The sequence below is a fragment of the Gavia stellata genome, chromosome 18 (genome assembly GCF_030936135.1).
Source record: "Gavia stellata isolate bGavSte3 chromosome 18, bGavSte3.hap2, whole genome shotgun sequence".
NCBI classification, from domain to species: domain Eukaryota; kingdom Metazoa; phylum Chordata; class Aves; order Gaviiformes; family Gaviidae; genus Gavia; species Gavia stellata.
The window spans coordinates 15,037,779-15,056,387 of NC_082611.1; the positions used below are offsets into that span (position 1 = coordinate 15,037,779).

The window sequence follows — 18,609 nt, forward strand, 5'->3', positions numbered from 1 at the left end:
AGGTCTGCTGCTCTGTGGCCATCTTCTGCACACTTATGCAGGGACAATGGCTGAAAGAACTAGAATTCAGTCTCAGCCTCTGAGGGTTTTCTGCTTGCTGGTAATCATACTGAGACACAGATTACTATTGGCCTTGCCTGCTGCATTTATTGCAGGAAAAAAACCCCCAAACATAAATAACTGTTACAGATGGAATAGATTAAGGAGTTGCTGAGGTGCTTTGCTCTCTATAGTGCCTTCCTCCATCAAGATGCTGCCAGTTGACCGCCCCGGTCATGCTCCTTGTCCATGTTGTGATCTCCTGCCACCCTTCTTCCAGCTTTCTCAAGACTTTGCAATGTAGGTTTTAAACTCAACAACCCAGTAAGTCAAAGGCCAGTTTTCAGTCTCTCTCTTGACAGCCATAAGTCCCTGCATTTGCAAAGCTGAAGAACACAGCAGAATGCCTTCATATTTAGCATGCTATAGGGAGTTGTAGACCCTTGTCACTTGACCTTTGCCATGATCCTGGCAGCAGTCATCTTCCTCAAATCATTTCATGCCCCATCTTTGACTTCTCAATCCCATTCCTCTGTGGAAGAGAGCCGGAAACCATGCCAAAGCAAAAGAGCAGATGCATCTCGCTAGATGCTACCACACACAATGACCCTACCCTCATCACATATCCCAAGGCAGAAGTGCAGGTGGTCGAAGAGATGTTAGCTTCACATGGTCTGCATGGTATGTCTGAAAGTTAAATCAAGTTGTAGAGTTTTGTCTTTTCTAAAAACACATACACATTTCTGAAGTAACAGAGTATCTTACCAACTTTTTTTCTTACCCATACACCTGAAACACAGCGTTCACACAAATCAAGCTCAGACTGTGATCTATTCAACACTCCATGCTCCAAAAGCACACACCAGTTCAAAACGAAATTCAGCAACAGCATTCTCTTGTTATGGGAAAAAGACTCTCTCTCAGTCTAGACACTTGGGCTCAGGACAGCCAGCTGCTGCCATCTGTTTTGTCACTGATTTGCCTCTGGCAGGTTATTCAAACTACTTGTACCTTAGTTCCTCCTCTGCAAAAGTGGAAAAACCAATAATTGTAATTCAACAAAATCTCACAAAATGGTCCCAAGGATGAAATCAAGCATTTCATAAGATGCTTGGAGGTGATCATTGTCTAAACTCAACAAGAAAGAAATAATCACACTAGATAAAAGCAGTAGTATCACATTCAGAAACATCTCAGTCTTACGGTCCATCCCCAAATCTAAATACCTTTTTCATCTGAGGTCAAAGCTTGTAAGCTCTCTATCTCAAATTGTTTTGTGCTACTCCATAACAGCGGTAGGAAATGCAATTCAACTTCCCTTGTATAAGGAATCATCACCTGGTAAAATGTCAAAAATTTTAGAGAAAACAAAGAAGCATCGCCTTGCATTCAAAATCAGCTGAGAGCAGTCCTGTAATGCACCAATAGATTGCCTTGTGCCCTGACAAGCTGCTAGTAATATAAACCCCTTAGTCTCTCAGCTGCACCAAAGCAGACGACACATTCTGGTCCTAAGGCAGTAACACCGCATGTCATACATCCTCCTTCAGTCACTGTGACATCTCTATGAGGAAAAAAACCACAGTAAGATTTCATAATATTGGTTACATCTCTGTGACAAGGTAATTCATCAGCACCAACAAGCTTGTACAGTGCAACACTGAACCCCAATGTTATGTTCGTGCAGCATTAACATCAGCCTCAGAGATTTTGTGTATTTCCCACTCAGCCTTTACTTACACAGGAGAGTGGACAGTGAATTCGTGACTACAGAGAAAAGACTGACGCAAACAAAGAAAAAATCCTTTTCAAGCCCTCATAGCACTCAAAACTCTTTCTCTTAGTGATAAAATTGGCATAAATATGCACTAGCATATTATATTCACAAACCTTATCAGAAGAAGGTCAAGGTACAAAGGTATTTTAGCAAATATGAGAGCAACAAATTTGTCACCTGGGCACCATCCAATTTACCAAAAAGCCCACCTGTAAATGATGTAAACATCATTTGCCATGAAATAGCTATTCTTACTGAAAACTGCTGCGTAAATACCACATTTGATTGCTGCATTTGATCAGCAGGACAAGGTGTTACAAAGCATCTCCAAAGGATTAGTACTTTCAACTAAATCTCAGGGATTTCCTAGTTAATTCCCACTTCTTCACCTGAAAAGTAGGATCAGGAACATTTCCTCATAGTAAATGCACGGTTTGTTGCAGGGGCAACAAACTTGGACAAACATACCACCAGCCAGCCTCATTCCCCTCTTTTCAGTCGCAGCAGCAAGAACACACACCTGAGGGCACACAGCTTTCCAGAAAAGAATGGAGGACACTTGTAATGCTCGTTAAACTGGAAATCATCAAACAGGTAGATGAGAATACAAAACTTGAATATTCAGGGATACGAGCCTTCCTTCCCCCCCCACTGAAGGCAAAAGGCTTACAAGCATAAGGCACAGTAAGTTCAACCAAAATTAAAAATACCAGGCTCCTAAATTATGCTACCTAGTTCTAAACTTAGCAGGTCTGAATTATCAGTATCTGAAATACGTCAGATCAGCATGTCCAATCAATAATTCAATTAATAAGAAAGCAACTCAAATTTGGGCCAACACCTTATGAGTGTTTAGGTTAAAGAAACTGGAGACACCGAGACTAGATTCAGTTTGCGACCTGGAAAGATTGTCTATAGAGATATTAAACAGCTGATGACAGTAGAAAGCGATTTTATATAGTGGGTGGCCAGAGCATACGTGACTAGTAGGGCCACCACATTTCTCCTTCAGAAATGTGACCCACAAAATGACTTATTTTTACTATAGACAAGACTTGCTACACATGCATTGTTAGAATTATTAACATCATCTATATCACCTAGCACACAGTGAGTGTATGTTACATTTCTAGGTATGTAACAGTCTATTTGGGAATCTTAACTTTGAAAAACCCCAGAGAAAATTGCCAAGTCCTCAGATTGCATCAGGATAAAAGTTCCAGGCAAAAAAATTAGATGCATTGGACTAAGGTGGACACATGGGATATAGTAAATGTGCTGTCCTGAAAGTATGTATTTGGAACAAAACAAAACAAACAAAAACCCACACCTCTATTGAAAACAGAAATATCTCTTGCTGTAACAACAATAACAAAAAGAGAAAAACATTGGCTCTTTCCATTAGAAAGCGCAGAACAGAATCAGTGATTCAGACACTAGTACCTTTGATTGAACATGTTTTGTCTATAAAACACATTAGAACCTTTGGAAAGTTAACTTTGCTGTACGTGCAAAAAGAACATGGGAAAAGGCTGCAAATTTCTTTCTAGAGAGAACAGAGAGATAAAAGGAATGGATCTGCAACACTTTCAACTCAGTGGGGAAAAAAAAGAAAAGAGGGAGCCTAGCTCATAAGTGAGAGGAAGAAAATTCTAAAATTGGAAATGCTTGCTGGAGACAGGAAGAAGCCAATAGCAACATTTTATGCTGGTGTGAACGTGCTTCTATTGCACGCGTGAGCCATTTCACAAGTACATATACTGCCAGTCCGTATGTTAACTTCAGCAGTTCTACAATGAGTGGAGCCCGCAATGTTCCAAAACTTTATAACTACAAGGATATGCTGAAGATTACCTTCAAAACAAAATTTTAAATAGCCGTAATAGTAGCCAGAATTGCATAACTTTGTGCAGGTAGTGACATTTCAGCACAAGCTTCATGTCTCAATTAATGCATACAACTCAAATAAAATGTCACCCATCAGCTTGTATTAAAGGCAAAATCTTATAGTGCAAGTGTATTCAACCACAACTATCCAGCAGCTCTGCATAAACTCAGGACCCCACTATGCAGGTGTCTAATCCTGAATCTAATAACTTTGTAAGCAGTTCTAGTCGACTATTACGAACACCAGTACACAACCCTTTCGGTTATAACTGCTTGCAAGACTTATCTCTGAGGTTAAAACCATATTTTGTCACTAAAGTACTGTGTACCATGGTGCAAATTTACTGGGATATAGTATCACCCACTCATGAGTATCAAACAATGTTCATGCATTAGAAATTATTCAATGTCTACCTTACAAACCTGTTTACTCCTCCCACTTTCAACTTTTTTTTGTAAATCAGAAAGAAATTTTAAAAACCCAGGAATTTAAGCAAGCTTCCTAAAAACCCCACTAATTGTAATGTATTTTAACCTCATCACTTTAAGGGATTACTATAAAAGATAAGTTTTTCAATTTGCTTAAAATCTACCTTTTAATCTGGTTTTTATTTCTCTTCTATATCCCTAATATTTTAACACCATCTAATATTTTTTCCCCAACACAGTATCAAAACTAGAATACATTCTGTATTAAAAAGAGAAAAAAGTGACGTTCACATATAAAGAAGAAACCTCCACTATTTCTCCTGCTGCAGGTTAGGACAGTCTGCCACCTGTCCCTGCCAGTTGCTTTTTAAAGCAAAAAAGGAAGAGCTTATGTATGAGAACAAGGAAATACAAATATTCAGAGGTGAAACTCAGCATCTGTTTCATTGAATTTGGTAACACTGTACTTGAAAGCTATGTAAGGAAGGGAATGAAAGGGAGGGAATTTGTCCACGAGAAACCATATTTCTCAGCACAACCCAAGTAATTCCGTACCCCTAAAACCAAAAGAATAAGGACTCTGAGCAAACAGGCAACAGAATTGCTACGTTTGCAAGTAAATGCACAAGTTAAAAGCAGATTTCTCTGGCCTAAACTATTAATTTTTCCTCAATGTAAGTGAAAAACCACAGAATTTCTTTTTGAATATAATTACATGTTGAGATTAATACTTCCAGCTATTTTAAGTAAATTGACATTTTATAACTATATTTTTGGCAATAAACCTCTTTAAATAAGGGCAGCAATAAGATAATTTTTTTTCTAATATGAACATATTACAAAATATATCACGTCATTATGAAAAGCAAAATTAGGTGTCCCAGCATCATTATAACTTGAAAATACTAAATTTACATTGTCTCCATTCAGTTTTGTAGACATCTCTTATCTTACCCATTATGTGCTTATAACTCACAAGATCTTTTATTAACTGAAACCAGCACTACAGAAGCTTCATCTGCAAACACTAATTAGCACAGACAGACTTCAATCTTTCTGGATCGCTGGGTGATCATGCCTGCAGTATGTTGCAGTGTTGGTATACATACTGTTTTCAAATCAAATATTTAGATACTATTCTGGAACAGCTGGAACTTATGTGAATCCTTATTAAATAGTTGACATCTTTTGATGAACTTTTTATAACAGCAACAAAAAACCACAGGCATAGAAAAGACTTGCTGATTGTAATCACGCATTCCTCTTCTCTTTTGATTGAATCAGAAAGCATTCTGCTGCTTTGTTTGTTTTCTCTTATAAATCACACAATACAAGAAAAGTATTTTAATTACAATTCAAAGCAACAAAGCACAGCAAGAGAAACCCTCCATTCTTACTTTTTGAGGTATGAGGAAGCTGGGAGGCAGTGCCAGTCTTATTACAGAATCTGCAATCGGTCAATATATACAGACTGAGATGTCCTCAATGGCAAACAGTCTTTGAAGTCCTCTGTTCCATCGATAGAGAGTTTCATGTTCTTTGTCTACCGACCTGGAGATGTTATTAGACCTCGTGGCAGAGGCTGATAAGAAGCTGCCGCACAGGCGCTCTTTAATCCCCTCCTTCTCACAAGCATTTTTACAGAGCTGATTGCTGTGGCTGTGAAGGACCTGAAGAGTACTTGCACCTTTTCCTGCCTTTTGGAGATGGATTTTAAATGGGCATCTCAGAATTTGTATACTGGGATAAGACTCTGACTGTAGTTCCGAGGCAGTTCCCAGGAAGGGAAAAGAAGATCAGTGGCAGTGGCAACTGTTTCAATGGGTGAGATTTAAAGAGGTCTCTGCTGGAAAAGCAAACGCAGAAAGCCCCTTTAAGCAAGAGTAGTAGATGGCCTGAGGGGTCTCTCTTAGAAAGCCCTTGAGAAGCTTTTCTAAATCAAAAAAGGCATCACAATATGCTAATACTGCAATACAACTGCGTGGGATACCATATGAAACAGCATCTAGAACCAGCAAGATGCAGCAATCTAGACAGAGAAAAACCAGCAAATCCGTGTATGTTCTTCACATCCATTACACATTCCCTTCAGAAGATTACGTACTCTCTCCATGCCACATTAAGATCAATGGTAGCTGGGTTTGTAACTCCTATTGGGGAGGCAAAAAAGAAAGTAAACTACTAGATAATCTTGGAAGAAGCAAAACTGGGAAGAAACAGGAAGTAGAGCCAAAACTGGCATATCAAAAAATAACATAAAAGGAAAACCAGAGGAAGATTATAAAATGGGAATAAAGCGTCGTAAAGATGAAAAAGGAAGACAAAACACACTAAAATGCACACTAAGACTAAAGCAAAAGGAGAGGCAGGTTTTGCATTTATGCAATTCTTTTTTAAAAATTAGCAATTATTTTATACATGTATATAAAACCTTCTCAATATATTAGCAAATATTTACCCTCTATCCCTGCAGTGCCAACCAAGTAACTAAATGTTCTCCTTTAATCACATAAGTAAAAAGCACAAAGCACATGGCAACTACTCACAGCTCAAAAAAAACTCCAATAAGATCAAGTTATACTTTAATCACCTGACACTATCTTTTTTGAAGTTAACAACTGCTCACATCTCAACATGAAAGAACCTCAATTTTATGCAGAGCAACTAAGTAGTTTTCACACAAAGAGAAACAGAACAGGGGTTTTGCTTTTGCTGTGGGAGAACTGCATATAACATTTTGGTAGAAGCATTCTACTGTACATGCGTATTGTAATAAATTAATTATCAAATGCATACATTATTTCAAATAGTGTCTAGCTACAAAATGCAACCGTAAAGTAGAAACTGTCTTCACTGGGCACAAAACCTATGACAGCAAGAGTAAATTCAGTTTTAAGAGCACCTGAATTTTTAATATCAAGATACTGCTCTGTGCATGTATTATCATTCTAATTTATTGATGTTAAAAATATTTTAAAGCATTTTGGTTTTAATATAAATCAGAAAAGCATAGTAATAAGAATAATAATAAATTGTTTTCTTTAAACAGTGATGTTCATATTAAAATCAGAAAATTCTATACCAAGAAGTTCAGATTCACTAAGTTATCTTACATTCCTATTAACAGTTTTAAAGGTAAGTTACCTGCAGGTTACAGTACAAAGGTATGCATGCTTTCATAACCAAAGGCCACCTCGTATAGCCTAATGGCCTGAACGTACCTCCTAGGTGCATTCTTATCTTCCAGTAGCACAAGGACAGAAAAACCCCACAATTCTGGTCTTCCTCAAATTGCAGCAAGTATTTCAACATATAGATTACTATTTCCATGTCACACTTTTGTAAATTGCCATATATAGGTAGGATTAATTCAAGACAGAACAATAACAGGTTACTCTCTTACTTATACCTTCATCTGGAATTTCTACTTATTTCTACAATTAATTAATAAATTATTGGCCATTTAATGTCTAGATCTGTGCAATTTAAAATGACCACCCAAATCTTCCTGCATATCACAGAAAGACCAAATACAGCATGACGTGTATGCTAGACTGTTAGCTCAGTCCAGTTCCTTTTCCAGTAACATCTGAAAGGAAGAACTTCTCACCATTTCCTGAATGCGTATCTAGTTAATGAGAAAATTGTCCTCTGTCTACTTCTGCCTGTGACGTGTATTTCACCCTGTCACATCACTGGTAGACCATAAAGCAGCTTCAAACTTACAGATGGATTCAACTGCTTGCAGGTTAAGCCAAGACAGATTGACGTGCCTTGCTACTGTCTTTCTAATATAGACAATAGCGAAGTTAAATGTTTGAATCAAGTCACTCTTTCACACTGACCCTAGAAGGGGAACAGATTAAGCAGGGAGAAGTGGTAAGTAAGCCCACACATGAGTAACATTTAATTAAAATAATTCTGTGGGTAGGTAGGTGGTTATGTGGGAAAGCTGAAGAGATAGGTGTGTGGGAGAGGAATGGGAACTTGGGAGTATAAACAGGATTGGAAAAAAATATTTTCAAGGTTGGATTTTCAGGGTTGGTAATAAACCCACTAAGCCATCCTTAACTGAGACCCACATGTAGTCACGCAGGGGAGTAAGTTTAGCTCTTGTGCAATCCTGAGCAAAGACTGTCACATGAATAGAAATTCAGCCTTATGATTTAAGGAAGAAGAGAGGAAGCCAATCCGAATGATCTTCATAGCTTTTAACTACAAACCTTGTTAGTTTTCTGTCTACCTGTGCTACCTGACCATTCTCACCTCTCTAAAGGAGAGCCAGTTTCTTGCAAGCAAGGACCTAAGGATGTTGCTGATTAACCAAGAAGTTACAAACATATTCTCCTCATGCCATTGCACAAAGTACTCCAGGCAATATACAAGTTTATATAGCAACTACAAAGAGTTGGTGCAGGGAGGAATCGACAACTTCTGATAAAGTTGCAAACCATTAACTACCATTTGCATGCCAATTACAAGAGAATGGAAAACATCATTAGTCTTACCTAACCTAGCACAGCCACTCCTGTATTTAGTGAAAATGAGAGCTAATTTTCACAAAAAAATCCGCCCCGTACGGATCAATTTTAATTACCATGTTATAATGTGAAGCAAGGATGCAGAAGGTCAAATACAAAGTAAGTTGTAATTAGCTATTTCATCATTCCAAGATCCCCTTTGAAATTTATGCTCAGTTTATTCAGCAAAATGTGCAACAAATGTTTTTCTCAATACATCAGATCCCGAAGCACAGCCAAAGCATTTGGATGCCACGGATACTTAGACTGCATGGAGAGGAGAAAAAGTCAATAATGTAACATGTAAAAGAATTGGTATGGAGAAGTAAAGAGCCCAAGAGACAATACAAAGTACAAGCAAACTCAAAAAACCTAATATTGTTAACTCTTCCAGGGCCAGGCAGGAAAATCTTAAATTGTTTAATTGGTTCAAATAAACTTGGCACATCAGGAATTAAATGGTAATGCTTTTTAAAAGAAAGTTTTCAAGTTGGAGTGATATGACTATATCTCTGTTTGACAGTGTGATTGAAAAGACCTCTGCAATGTTTTGTGTGTTGAATCTGCCTTAGAGTTGGCTGGAACTACCTGCTCAAGTGATCTATGAACTGTTAGTCTGCCCCACAATGAACACTCAGAGAGGTATTCAATGGTGTTCAGCTAATTTATTAGAGCAAACATGACTAGAGATGACAGAGGGTAATTGCTCTCTTTATCCCTGGGTGGGTTTTTCTTGTTTCTGGGGAGGAGCTTCAGCTTTACTACTTCAGCAATTTCAAGCACTCAAAAATCATGAGAGGAAGTTAAAACCACAATATCTCAAAAAAAAAACAGAATAATCATTTTTATGTCTTCTGTTTCAGTATCACATTTGCAATCCCTTCTTGCTATGAGAATCAAAAGGAAAAAGAAGCTGAGGTGATTCCTAAATCGCAAGGATCAGTTAGTGAGATTTCAGAACACAAGACATGCAGATATGCATGCAGTGGCACAATTAGCTGGCAGCGTACCAGCTGCTCTCCTCGCACCCGATACCCACTCACAGAATGACAAGTACTTTCTGGGAGCAAAGCTTAAGTTAACTTAGCAACACAGGAAAAAAGGTGGTTACCTTCTCACCAAGCAAAACAACTAAGTATACAAATAGGCCCTTCATAAACATTATCATAAAACCAGTCTGTTTAAGGTTCTATGTATCCTTGAGAAGAATCTATTTCAGAGGATGCACTGACAAATGCAGCTGCTGAAGTGAGCAATATATTCCTGCTGTTCCCTGGCATAAGCAAAGGAATACACGTGGGGCATAGTTACAAAGTTTACACGCAGGACTCTCAGCAAGGAAGCCTCTTAGAAGTAATAATACCTATGATCACAAGTCATTAGTGTGCCTCACCAAACTAGCACAGCATTATGTTATCTATTTGGGATGTCAGCTTTGATCTCTTCACTATAGAGCAGGAGCTGGACCAGGTTGCTTGCTTCTACAGCTCTGAAGCACTCGGGGTCTTGAAACAAGCTCCTGGAAATATTTTCTTCAAGTACCATTTGGGACCAAAGATAATAGGTAGTATAACTGAAATAGCATACCATGCTGATACAATAGTCTACACCAGCAGGGTATGATTTAGATGAATAAACACCGCTATAACAATTGTCAAGTATTATCAACTGTCTAGCATACTGGTGCAAACATCTATAGACAAAAATACGAAATTGAAATAGAATAAAAACTGGGTCATTGACAACAGCTGTGGAAAAAAATATCCACGGGGAAGTCTAACTTGCAAGACAGCCTCTTCATGGTGAAAGTTCCTAGCTCCTCCTCAGGGGGAGCCCAGTCCTCCAGTGCCACTATTTAGAGAAATGACTGACACAGTTATCTGCACAGCAATTCTGCTCCGCATGCTTTCCAGACAGAACTACACACAGAGGCAAGCCAGTCACTTTCTCCTCCCAAGCCACAAGAGGTAGTTCCAGGATCCACGTTCCTGGTGCACTATGCAAACCTACTGGGGAAAAGCAGAATGTTCAGAGACAAGGATAACACCAGCTGAGATCAGCAGCACTGAAAAGTGTCCCACTCACTATGCATATGCTTGGTATGTTGGACTGCAAGGAAGTTTACCTCAAGGCTAACAAGCACAACCACAGTTACACGATGAACCAGCAAATTACAGAGAACTTTGTTTTAAACATCTCTACTTCAATGGCACGCTGTTGTAAGAACAATTGACGGACACCTCTAAACCAAGTAAGATACAGCCTACTGTTTAATATGGAATAGAATTTCTTGAAACAGCTAATGTATCCCACACCCCCAGAAGATGGGCAGACTAGGAATAAAATAGTAGGCGAGAAGGAGGAGAAGAACAAAGCATTAGGGAGAAAAGAAAGAAAGGGGGGGGGGGGGGGAATCGCTTACACCAATAACTTACATAAAGAACAGAGCAGAAAAAAGAGCTAATAAAAGTAGAAATATGCTGCAGAGAACTGTAGTAACAGTCTACCCACCTGTAGGCTTAGACAATGCACTAAAGGACTTTACTAGAAATGCTTGCTAGTGGAAGTTTTCTTACCCAAATTAAAAAGCACAACAAAGAAATCAGTACCGGGGCGGGGGGGGGGGGCGGGGCAATCAACAAAGCTTGTATATCTTTCTCTTCCCCAAAGTAACCAAGTCCAACATAATAAATAATTTTTCAGTCCAGAGTATCACTATGTCTTCCCAAATCCTTAGATGAAGAGATGGCCTCTGCAACATGACTAAAGAATGCACAAACCTGGACATAATTAACACCAAGAAAAGAAACCATCAAACTTACAAACCATTACACCTCAAAGAATATATAAAATTTCAAGATAAAGCAGGGCAACTGTAACAACAGACGTCTAGTATCTAATATCAATTATTTTCACACGGAAGATTATCAAGTTCAGTGGATGCTACAGGAGGAATTTTGGTAGTAACCAAGCTGAAATTTAGTTATGCAAAAAATACCTCGTCATCTTCAGTGACCACAGACAACCCACACCTCTGCACTACATCATCTACAGGACTTCAGCAGCTCCTAATCCACTAATGCCATGCTGGGTATTGATTCAGAACCACCTTAGACAGAAAAGCACTATGCACTGAATCACCCACACTCCTCCAAGAAAACCGCATTTTCCCTCGAGGACTCCTATCCAAGCACACAACTTATCAAGGCTTTTCAGCTTGTGAAATCTGGTGAAGTCACAGTCCAAGGCAGAAAGGCTGCACAATGACCTGAAGTTTTCTCTAATGCAAAAGCAGAATTAAGTTTAGACCAGAGTATTTTTTCTACACACACACATAAAACAGCATTATTACAAACTCAGCTTTTACCAGACCATGATATTTACTTCCATTATTAGTATAATACACTTAGAATAGGAAACACTAGAGAAACCACATTTACTTTACTGTTACCTTTTCTTACACATGCCCAGTCAATGCCCTTTGTATTTACATACTCATCTCCCACTGACATCAACAGAAGTCATGCATAAAAACCACAGGCAAAAATTGAACAAGTTTTACCTTTGGAACTATAGATGTACAATATGTTTGCGTGTATATATATGTACACAGGTAAAAGGTGATTTCATATTTCATAAAATGATCAAATGTCTTGCTTAAAAATCCTTTAAAATACATAACTATTTAACATAACACTCAAACCCACTCTGCAAAATCGTCAGATATGTTACTTTTACCATAACTCTGTAACACACTTATCATCACACTTATCCAGCCTTCTTGAAAGAAGCAATTTACTATTTTTGTTAATGACTAAAAGCACATTTGATGCTATGCAACTCCAAAAGTCTACCAGCACTTAAGTAACCCAGTACTGGGTGAGTATTGATTATGCATATACTCAGATGGACTACTTCCTTGATTAAACAAACATATTGATCCAAAAAGATGAAAACTGTATTATTCAGAGAAGACTCAAAGTAACTTTTGACGGTATTTTATTACCTACATTATTTCAGCTAAATCATCCTGCCTTTAAACATTTACTTGCCTTTCGTCTTGTACATTTTCTGTTTCATAGCATCAAAATACAAAGTTAGCAATCCCTATACGTACAATATAAGCACTTCTTATGACCAATACTTACCCTAACAGAACACTGTTTTACACTATTTTAGCAAAATAATAGCTTAAAAATTTTCACTAGGAAGCACACTTTTTGGAAGTACAAGAGCTTTTCTAATCCCACATCTTCACTGCTAAATGAACATCCATTAAATTGTATTTTATTTAGTTAAGCATAATATGCAGAAAAGTAAAATCTTAACAATATCAGAACATTCTGTACTCCTTAATTGCAATTTGCGAAGTGCTTGTTAGTCAATTTGAGCAAAAGCAAGCAAGAAAATGTTTTTTATTAACTGAAAAGAACTTTGGAATTAAACTGAGAGAGAAGTATAAGGAAAATGGCATGGGTTTTGACAGGGTAGATGCCCAGCCAGTAGATGCCAGTTGGAAGTCCACAGAAAGTCAGTGCTACAAATGACAAAAGACACCCAGAGCATTATACTCAGATATTATGCATGCTCCCTGGAGAAGCTCACGGTATGAATGGGTTCATGCAATTTTTTGTCATAAAAAGTAAAATCCAAGACGGAAAAAAAAGGAACCCTTCATATTAAGTTCTCAAGAAAATATTTTAGTTTTAATCAAAGAGAAGCATACATTCTATCTCATCAGATTTGTCTGCTTTCACAGCATACAGAAAATACTATATATTCTGAAAGGCTGTATTCATTAATGTCCCACACCAACTCAAAGTTGGTTTAATGCACTTTTTGGCTTGGTAGTCCTTTATACCCATTTTAAAAGGCTCTGAACGACCAAAGGCAACACAGGAAACCTTTACTAGAGCCTATAGATTCTACTCAGTCTTCAGACTTTATTAATAGCGCTGTACTGTGCACAAAATTGCAAACCTGTAATAAAACTGATGATTGGAATCTTGTTTAATTTGCAGCAAATGGGGGTACTGACAGAGGTTCCAGCTGGGCCAGGATCACACTTTGTGTAGCAGTAAAGGATTCCAGAGAAGTTGCATGAAACCTTTTTATCTTTATTGGGGTTTAGGTTGCACTAGACCCAATGTGAGCTCTAGCTTCAGTGTATGATTCTTTCAGATGAAAAAGAAGAAACTGGGACACACAGAGAAAGCCAGGGTATGTGTCCAGCCTCAGCATGGATTAAGTCCTTCATGGATGAGGTTAAGTAATTTCTGGTAGTAGTTCTACAAATTAGGTAATTGCCCTGCAGTTTCTTAGCTTCATATTTCAAAATTTTAAGATCCATTTTTAGTGGTATGTCCAGCTTCACATGTATATAAGTATGCATGTCAGTTAGAAAATTCAAAAATTGGTCTTGCCTCCAATAGCTTGTCTAATCTACATTAATTGCAACAATATTGTTTTGTGAATGACTGATCAATCAATTCTTCTTCTTTTAAATGCATATAAGGAAACTGTGTAAAAACATTGGAACCTACCAAACAAATGCCACTATGTCCCCACATCAATTCCACTTAAAATTCTTTTAAGACTGGAAACTAACTATTCAGAAAGCTAGCAGGAACTGGAAAAAAACATCGTTTTTTTCCTTCAACAATAGAGACCACATGGAGTTACAATGTTGACACAGTGCTATTGAAGTTCTATTTTGTAATAAAAACATGTATTATTAAACCTACAGAGAGACGTACACAGCTGGACCCTCATAATATTACAAAGCCCACGTCGAATCTGCCTGGGATCCATCTGCATATACCTATTTATAATGTCTCTACAGCGTGTTAAGTGCAATGCCACTGAGACACAGCAGTAACAGATTTTAGATCTAGGTACCCATAATTAAATTGTGCAAACAATATTTGACTAAATTTGTAAAACTAATTGGTGAGTAATATGCTAAATGTCAAGGCTACTTTGAACAATATGGATGCATAGACACACTTTTTGAAAACGTATTTTCAAGGCATTGTTCTCCAGGGAGGGATAGTATCCACAACTTTCAATATAACATTGCAATTTAGAAAAAATATCTTTTTCAAAAACAAAATTAAACAAAACAAAACTTTCTCAAAAATTCCCTAAAGTTAAAAGCAAGGAAATCTAATTCTTTATAAACAGCATGGGAGCTACTTCAGAAAGTTATGCGCATTCCTCCATAAGAAAGGAAACAGGAAGGCAAGAAAAGGATCCATAATAAAAAGAGCAAATAACTGTACTATATTCCCCAAATACAAAAGGTTAGTGGAATTGAAGTATTATTCTTCAGAGAATGGAAATTTACTCCAAGTGGAACCAGAAGGGAGAGAGTGTATGACAGGTAAAATATAAGTTGGATATTAGGAAGGCAAAAAGGAAATAAAGAAGAGCAGATAGCAAAGGATACAAAACCAAATAACAATAAAGTCCATTAGTATATCAGAAGCAGGAAACTTTCAAGGAAATCATTGGATTTGCTAGAGCTGGGATTGAATAGGGCACTTGAAGATAAGGGCATTGCAGACAATCCAAATTATTTCTTTTCATCAGCCTTTCCCACGGAGGATGTTGGAAAAACGCATACCTGACTTGTCTGATAAAGAGACTAACACTTCTTCAAACTGAAAAATCAAAAAGGGGTGAGGAAACACAATAAATTGAAAGCAATAAATGATGAGGGATGAGCTCCTGTCTCACTCGCATCGACAGGTGTTTTACCATTGATTTTAGCACTGACAGTCTTTTACTTCAGAACTGAACGGCAAACAGACCAACAGTTTCAAAATACGGAAAGGCTGAGCTGGGCATCACAGTGGACTGGTCAGTGTGCAGCAGTGGTCAAAAGAGCAAGCAAAATAGAATACAAAAAGAAAGAGATAGGGACAGTAGGAAAGACAATATTTTTAGTCAATATCCAATCCCTTCTGGAGTATCTATTCAGCTTAGGGTTCCTGCTCTAAACCAGTGACAGTGGTATATGACAAGAGTTTGACAATGATAAAAAATTATTATGGAAGAAACTTTAAAAAGCTGGAAAGAACCAGCAAGTTAACTTAGCAAAGAGACGAATAAGAGAGGATGCTGTGGAGCTGCAAAGAATTCTATGAGATATAGGTAAATAGGATGCTCTTCAACTTAAACTTTCTCACACTACTAGAGTAAAGGGCCAATCAGAGCAATAAAAAGTTACCAAGTCAAAACCAAAAGGACTGAAACATTTTACTGTATAAACCACAAACCTGTGTAATTAATTCACAAGGACATGTCCACGATAATAGCAAGGAATATCCTTTTGTGCTACTGCTATTGCTTTTCTTTCTTGTTCATACCCATATAAAGAAATTAGTGACATGGCAATAAACATAAATCTTCAGAACAACTCATTTAAGGGAACATGCTTTCCCTTTCCTCTTGCCCTAATGCATGAAACTTTTCAGGTTGGATATATGCCAGGGGAGAAAGGGAAGGAAAGATGAGGTATGGAGCATGGTTGTGGCAAGGATGAGGACAGCTAGCAGAGATGCTTCAAGCACATGCTCAAATTGCAGTGTGCTGCCTGTTCTGTGCTCGATCCTACACATGTAACACAGGTGGTTGATGGCTCAGAAATCTACCAGCTGTTGGCACTGGATATATTGGGTCCCAAACTAGAATTAAGACAAAAGCACTAAACTATCAATGTATGAAACCTGTGACTTAAATTACAAGGTAGGGCCATCCAATGAGTCTCTTGAATAATTCACGACACTTCAGAACTTCATCTATAAATCAAAGAGAAGGAAAGTCTAATTTCTGCTCTGTTGAGCACAGATCCATGCGCAACTTTGGTAACGGCTGCACAAACAAGCTCTTTAGAAAATACAGTATTACAGACGTGCTCTTCACAATACTCATTCACACAGTTCCACAAGTCATTTCAATACAGTATCATTCAATGAACACTTTCATGAAAAACTACTCAGAAGTATCAAAAATACAGAGGTCATTAAAAATAACAAAGTTAGTCTGGCTTGGTTTGGGGTTTTGGTTTTTTCCCAAATGAATGCTAACAAACACTCTTCTGCAATGTTTTTCCATATTTGACTTAGTCAAACTTTATTATAGAATTCATAGAAAAGGAGACTACAGATTCTACAAAGCTCCCACACTTACTAAAAGGCTCCAAAAGCAGCAAAATTATATTCTCCAAGTTCAACGATAAACTTTGACAGACCTTCAACCTTGAAATGGTGAGCAATCCTAACACACTTTGTGTTAGGATCCTAACACGATCCTAACACAAAGGAAGTGCAAAACTATGAAGTGTAACGTAAGAATAAACGTTATCAATACACACACGTGTAACTTGAAACATACTGCTTTAGAAATAGCTGAAACCTTGACTTACTGTGGCTGTGCCGGAGACAGTTTGTGCATTTGTGTCAGCTGCACTCTGTTCAGAGTGTGTCTGAGCAGGAGGGTACATGTTTAACGTGTGCTCTGGAACAGTGGTTTGGCCTGTGTAGTCTGGAGCTGGATGAGGATGTGGGGCTGTGTATTCTGCAGGGATTCCATTCTGAGGTGGAGCAAACTGGGCTGAGGCATAAGGCTGTGCCATTGTGTCAGGAGGTGCTGTAGCTTCCTGATTACCCTGTAACAATCAAAGGAGAAAAAAGGAAAAAGAAATGTGGAGTGAGACAAAATAAGCGATGATCCTGCACACGTGACACAGAAAGTGATGATAGTATTCTGCTAAGGTTGCTGGCCTGAAAAGGGCACAATGTTTGTTTCTTGAGGAGAAAATTTCTTATCTAAATTAAATCTATTTTGCTAACCCTATTAAATCTTATTATAATTAGACAAACAAATCTGCTCTTCTCTGGATAATTGTAGACTATTCTCTAACTGGGAAAGGTCAGTGAAGTCTACCTGAACTAATGCCTCAACTCAGACCATGAAGAGGGACAGAGCTCGGTTTTATTCCAAAGGCTACTGAGCACAACTGCCAATACAGAGCTCTGATAAGGTTAGCCCATGGTCTGTGATCCATTCTGACTTACCATTTACAGAATGCAATATATGCAACCTACCCACAGAGCAGGATTTGGGTGCATACTGTTAACATAACTGTTTACTGAAAATATTTACATGAAATAATGCTCTATGAGATATTCAGAAATACTTTGAGGTACACTGCAGTGAGAAACTGCAGGCACAAATGCAAAAAAATTAATGAAATCCAATCAAAATATTAAACATTTGAATCTAAAAATGAATCAGTCCAAAATCTTAAGTTAACATAGAACAAATATTCTGTGTTGTAGGCTGTCAAAAGAAATAGATTTAAGAACTTTAAAAGTTTTAAATTTGAAGACAATGGTATTTCATTTCCATATTACAATAAGCCTATACAATTAAAGATAGATTCATCTTTATGTTTGATATAATAAAGGATAGTCGAGCATGTTAATTTATCAGAGACTTCTGACAAAATGCTCTGCTCATACCAAAGAGTAATAATTCTAGGGGAGGAAATGTACAGAACAATCTTTCAGAACCTATGTAAAAGATGTCCAAAACATGACGCTGCAGATGACACAGCACTAGAGGCCATTAATACAGGGACTATCCCAAACTCAGATGAGCTGATTTACAAGATAAAATTATCCCTCTAAATATCAAGTAATTTAAAAATTAATATTTGAGTGAAATTTTAAATAGTTTTTTAAATACTCTGTCATTTTTCCACCAAAGCATGTACAAGTACCTGCACAGGACTACTGTAGGGATTTTGCTTATTTGTACTCATCAGTCCTTGATTTCCTAAGTTCAAAAGAGGCTGGATGAATAAAAGACATTCTTTTGCACTTCATACTTAGGGACATTTCCAGCCAATTTCAACTAATTCAGACATCAGTTCTCTGAGCTGAACTGGTC

General features: G+C 37.7%; 1 protein-coding gene across 11 annotated transcripts in view; it reads right to left on the reverse strand.

The window, feature by feature from the left end:
- Positions 1 to 18,609, reverse strand: part of RBFOX1 (RNA binding fox-1 homolog 1) — a 1,305,306-nt gene that overhangs the window by 124,538 nt on the left and 1,162,159 nt on the right. For all 11 annotated transcript variants that reach the window (XM_059826338.1, XM_059826340.1, XM_059826339.1 and 8 more), the window contains one exon: positions 17,081 to 17,323. In XM_059826338.1, coding sequence (XP_059682321.1) covers positions 17,081 to 17,323 — 243 coding nt within the window. The remainder of the gene's footprint in view (positions 1 to 17,080; positions 17,324 to 18,609) is intronic.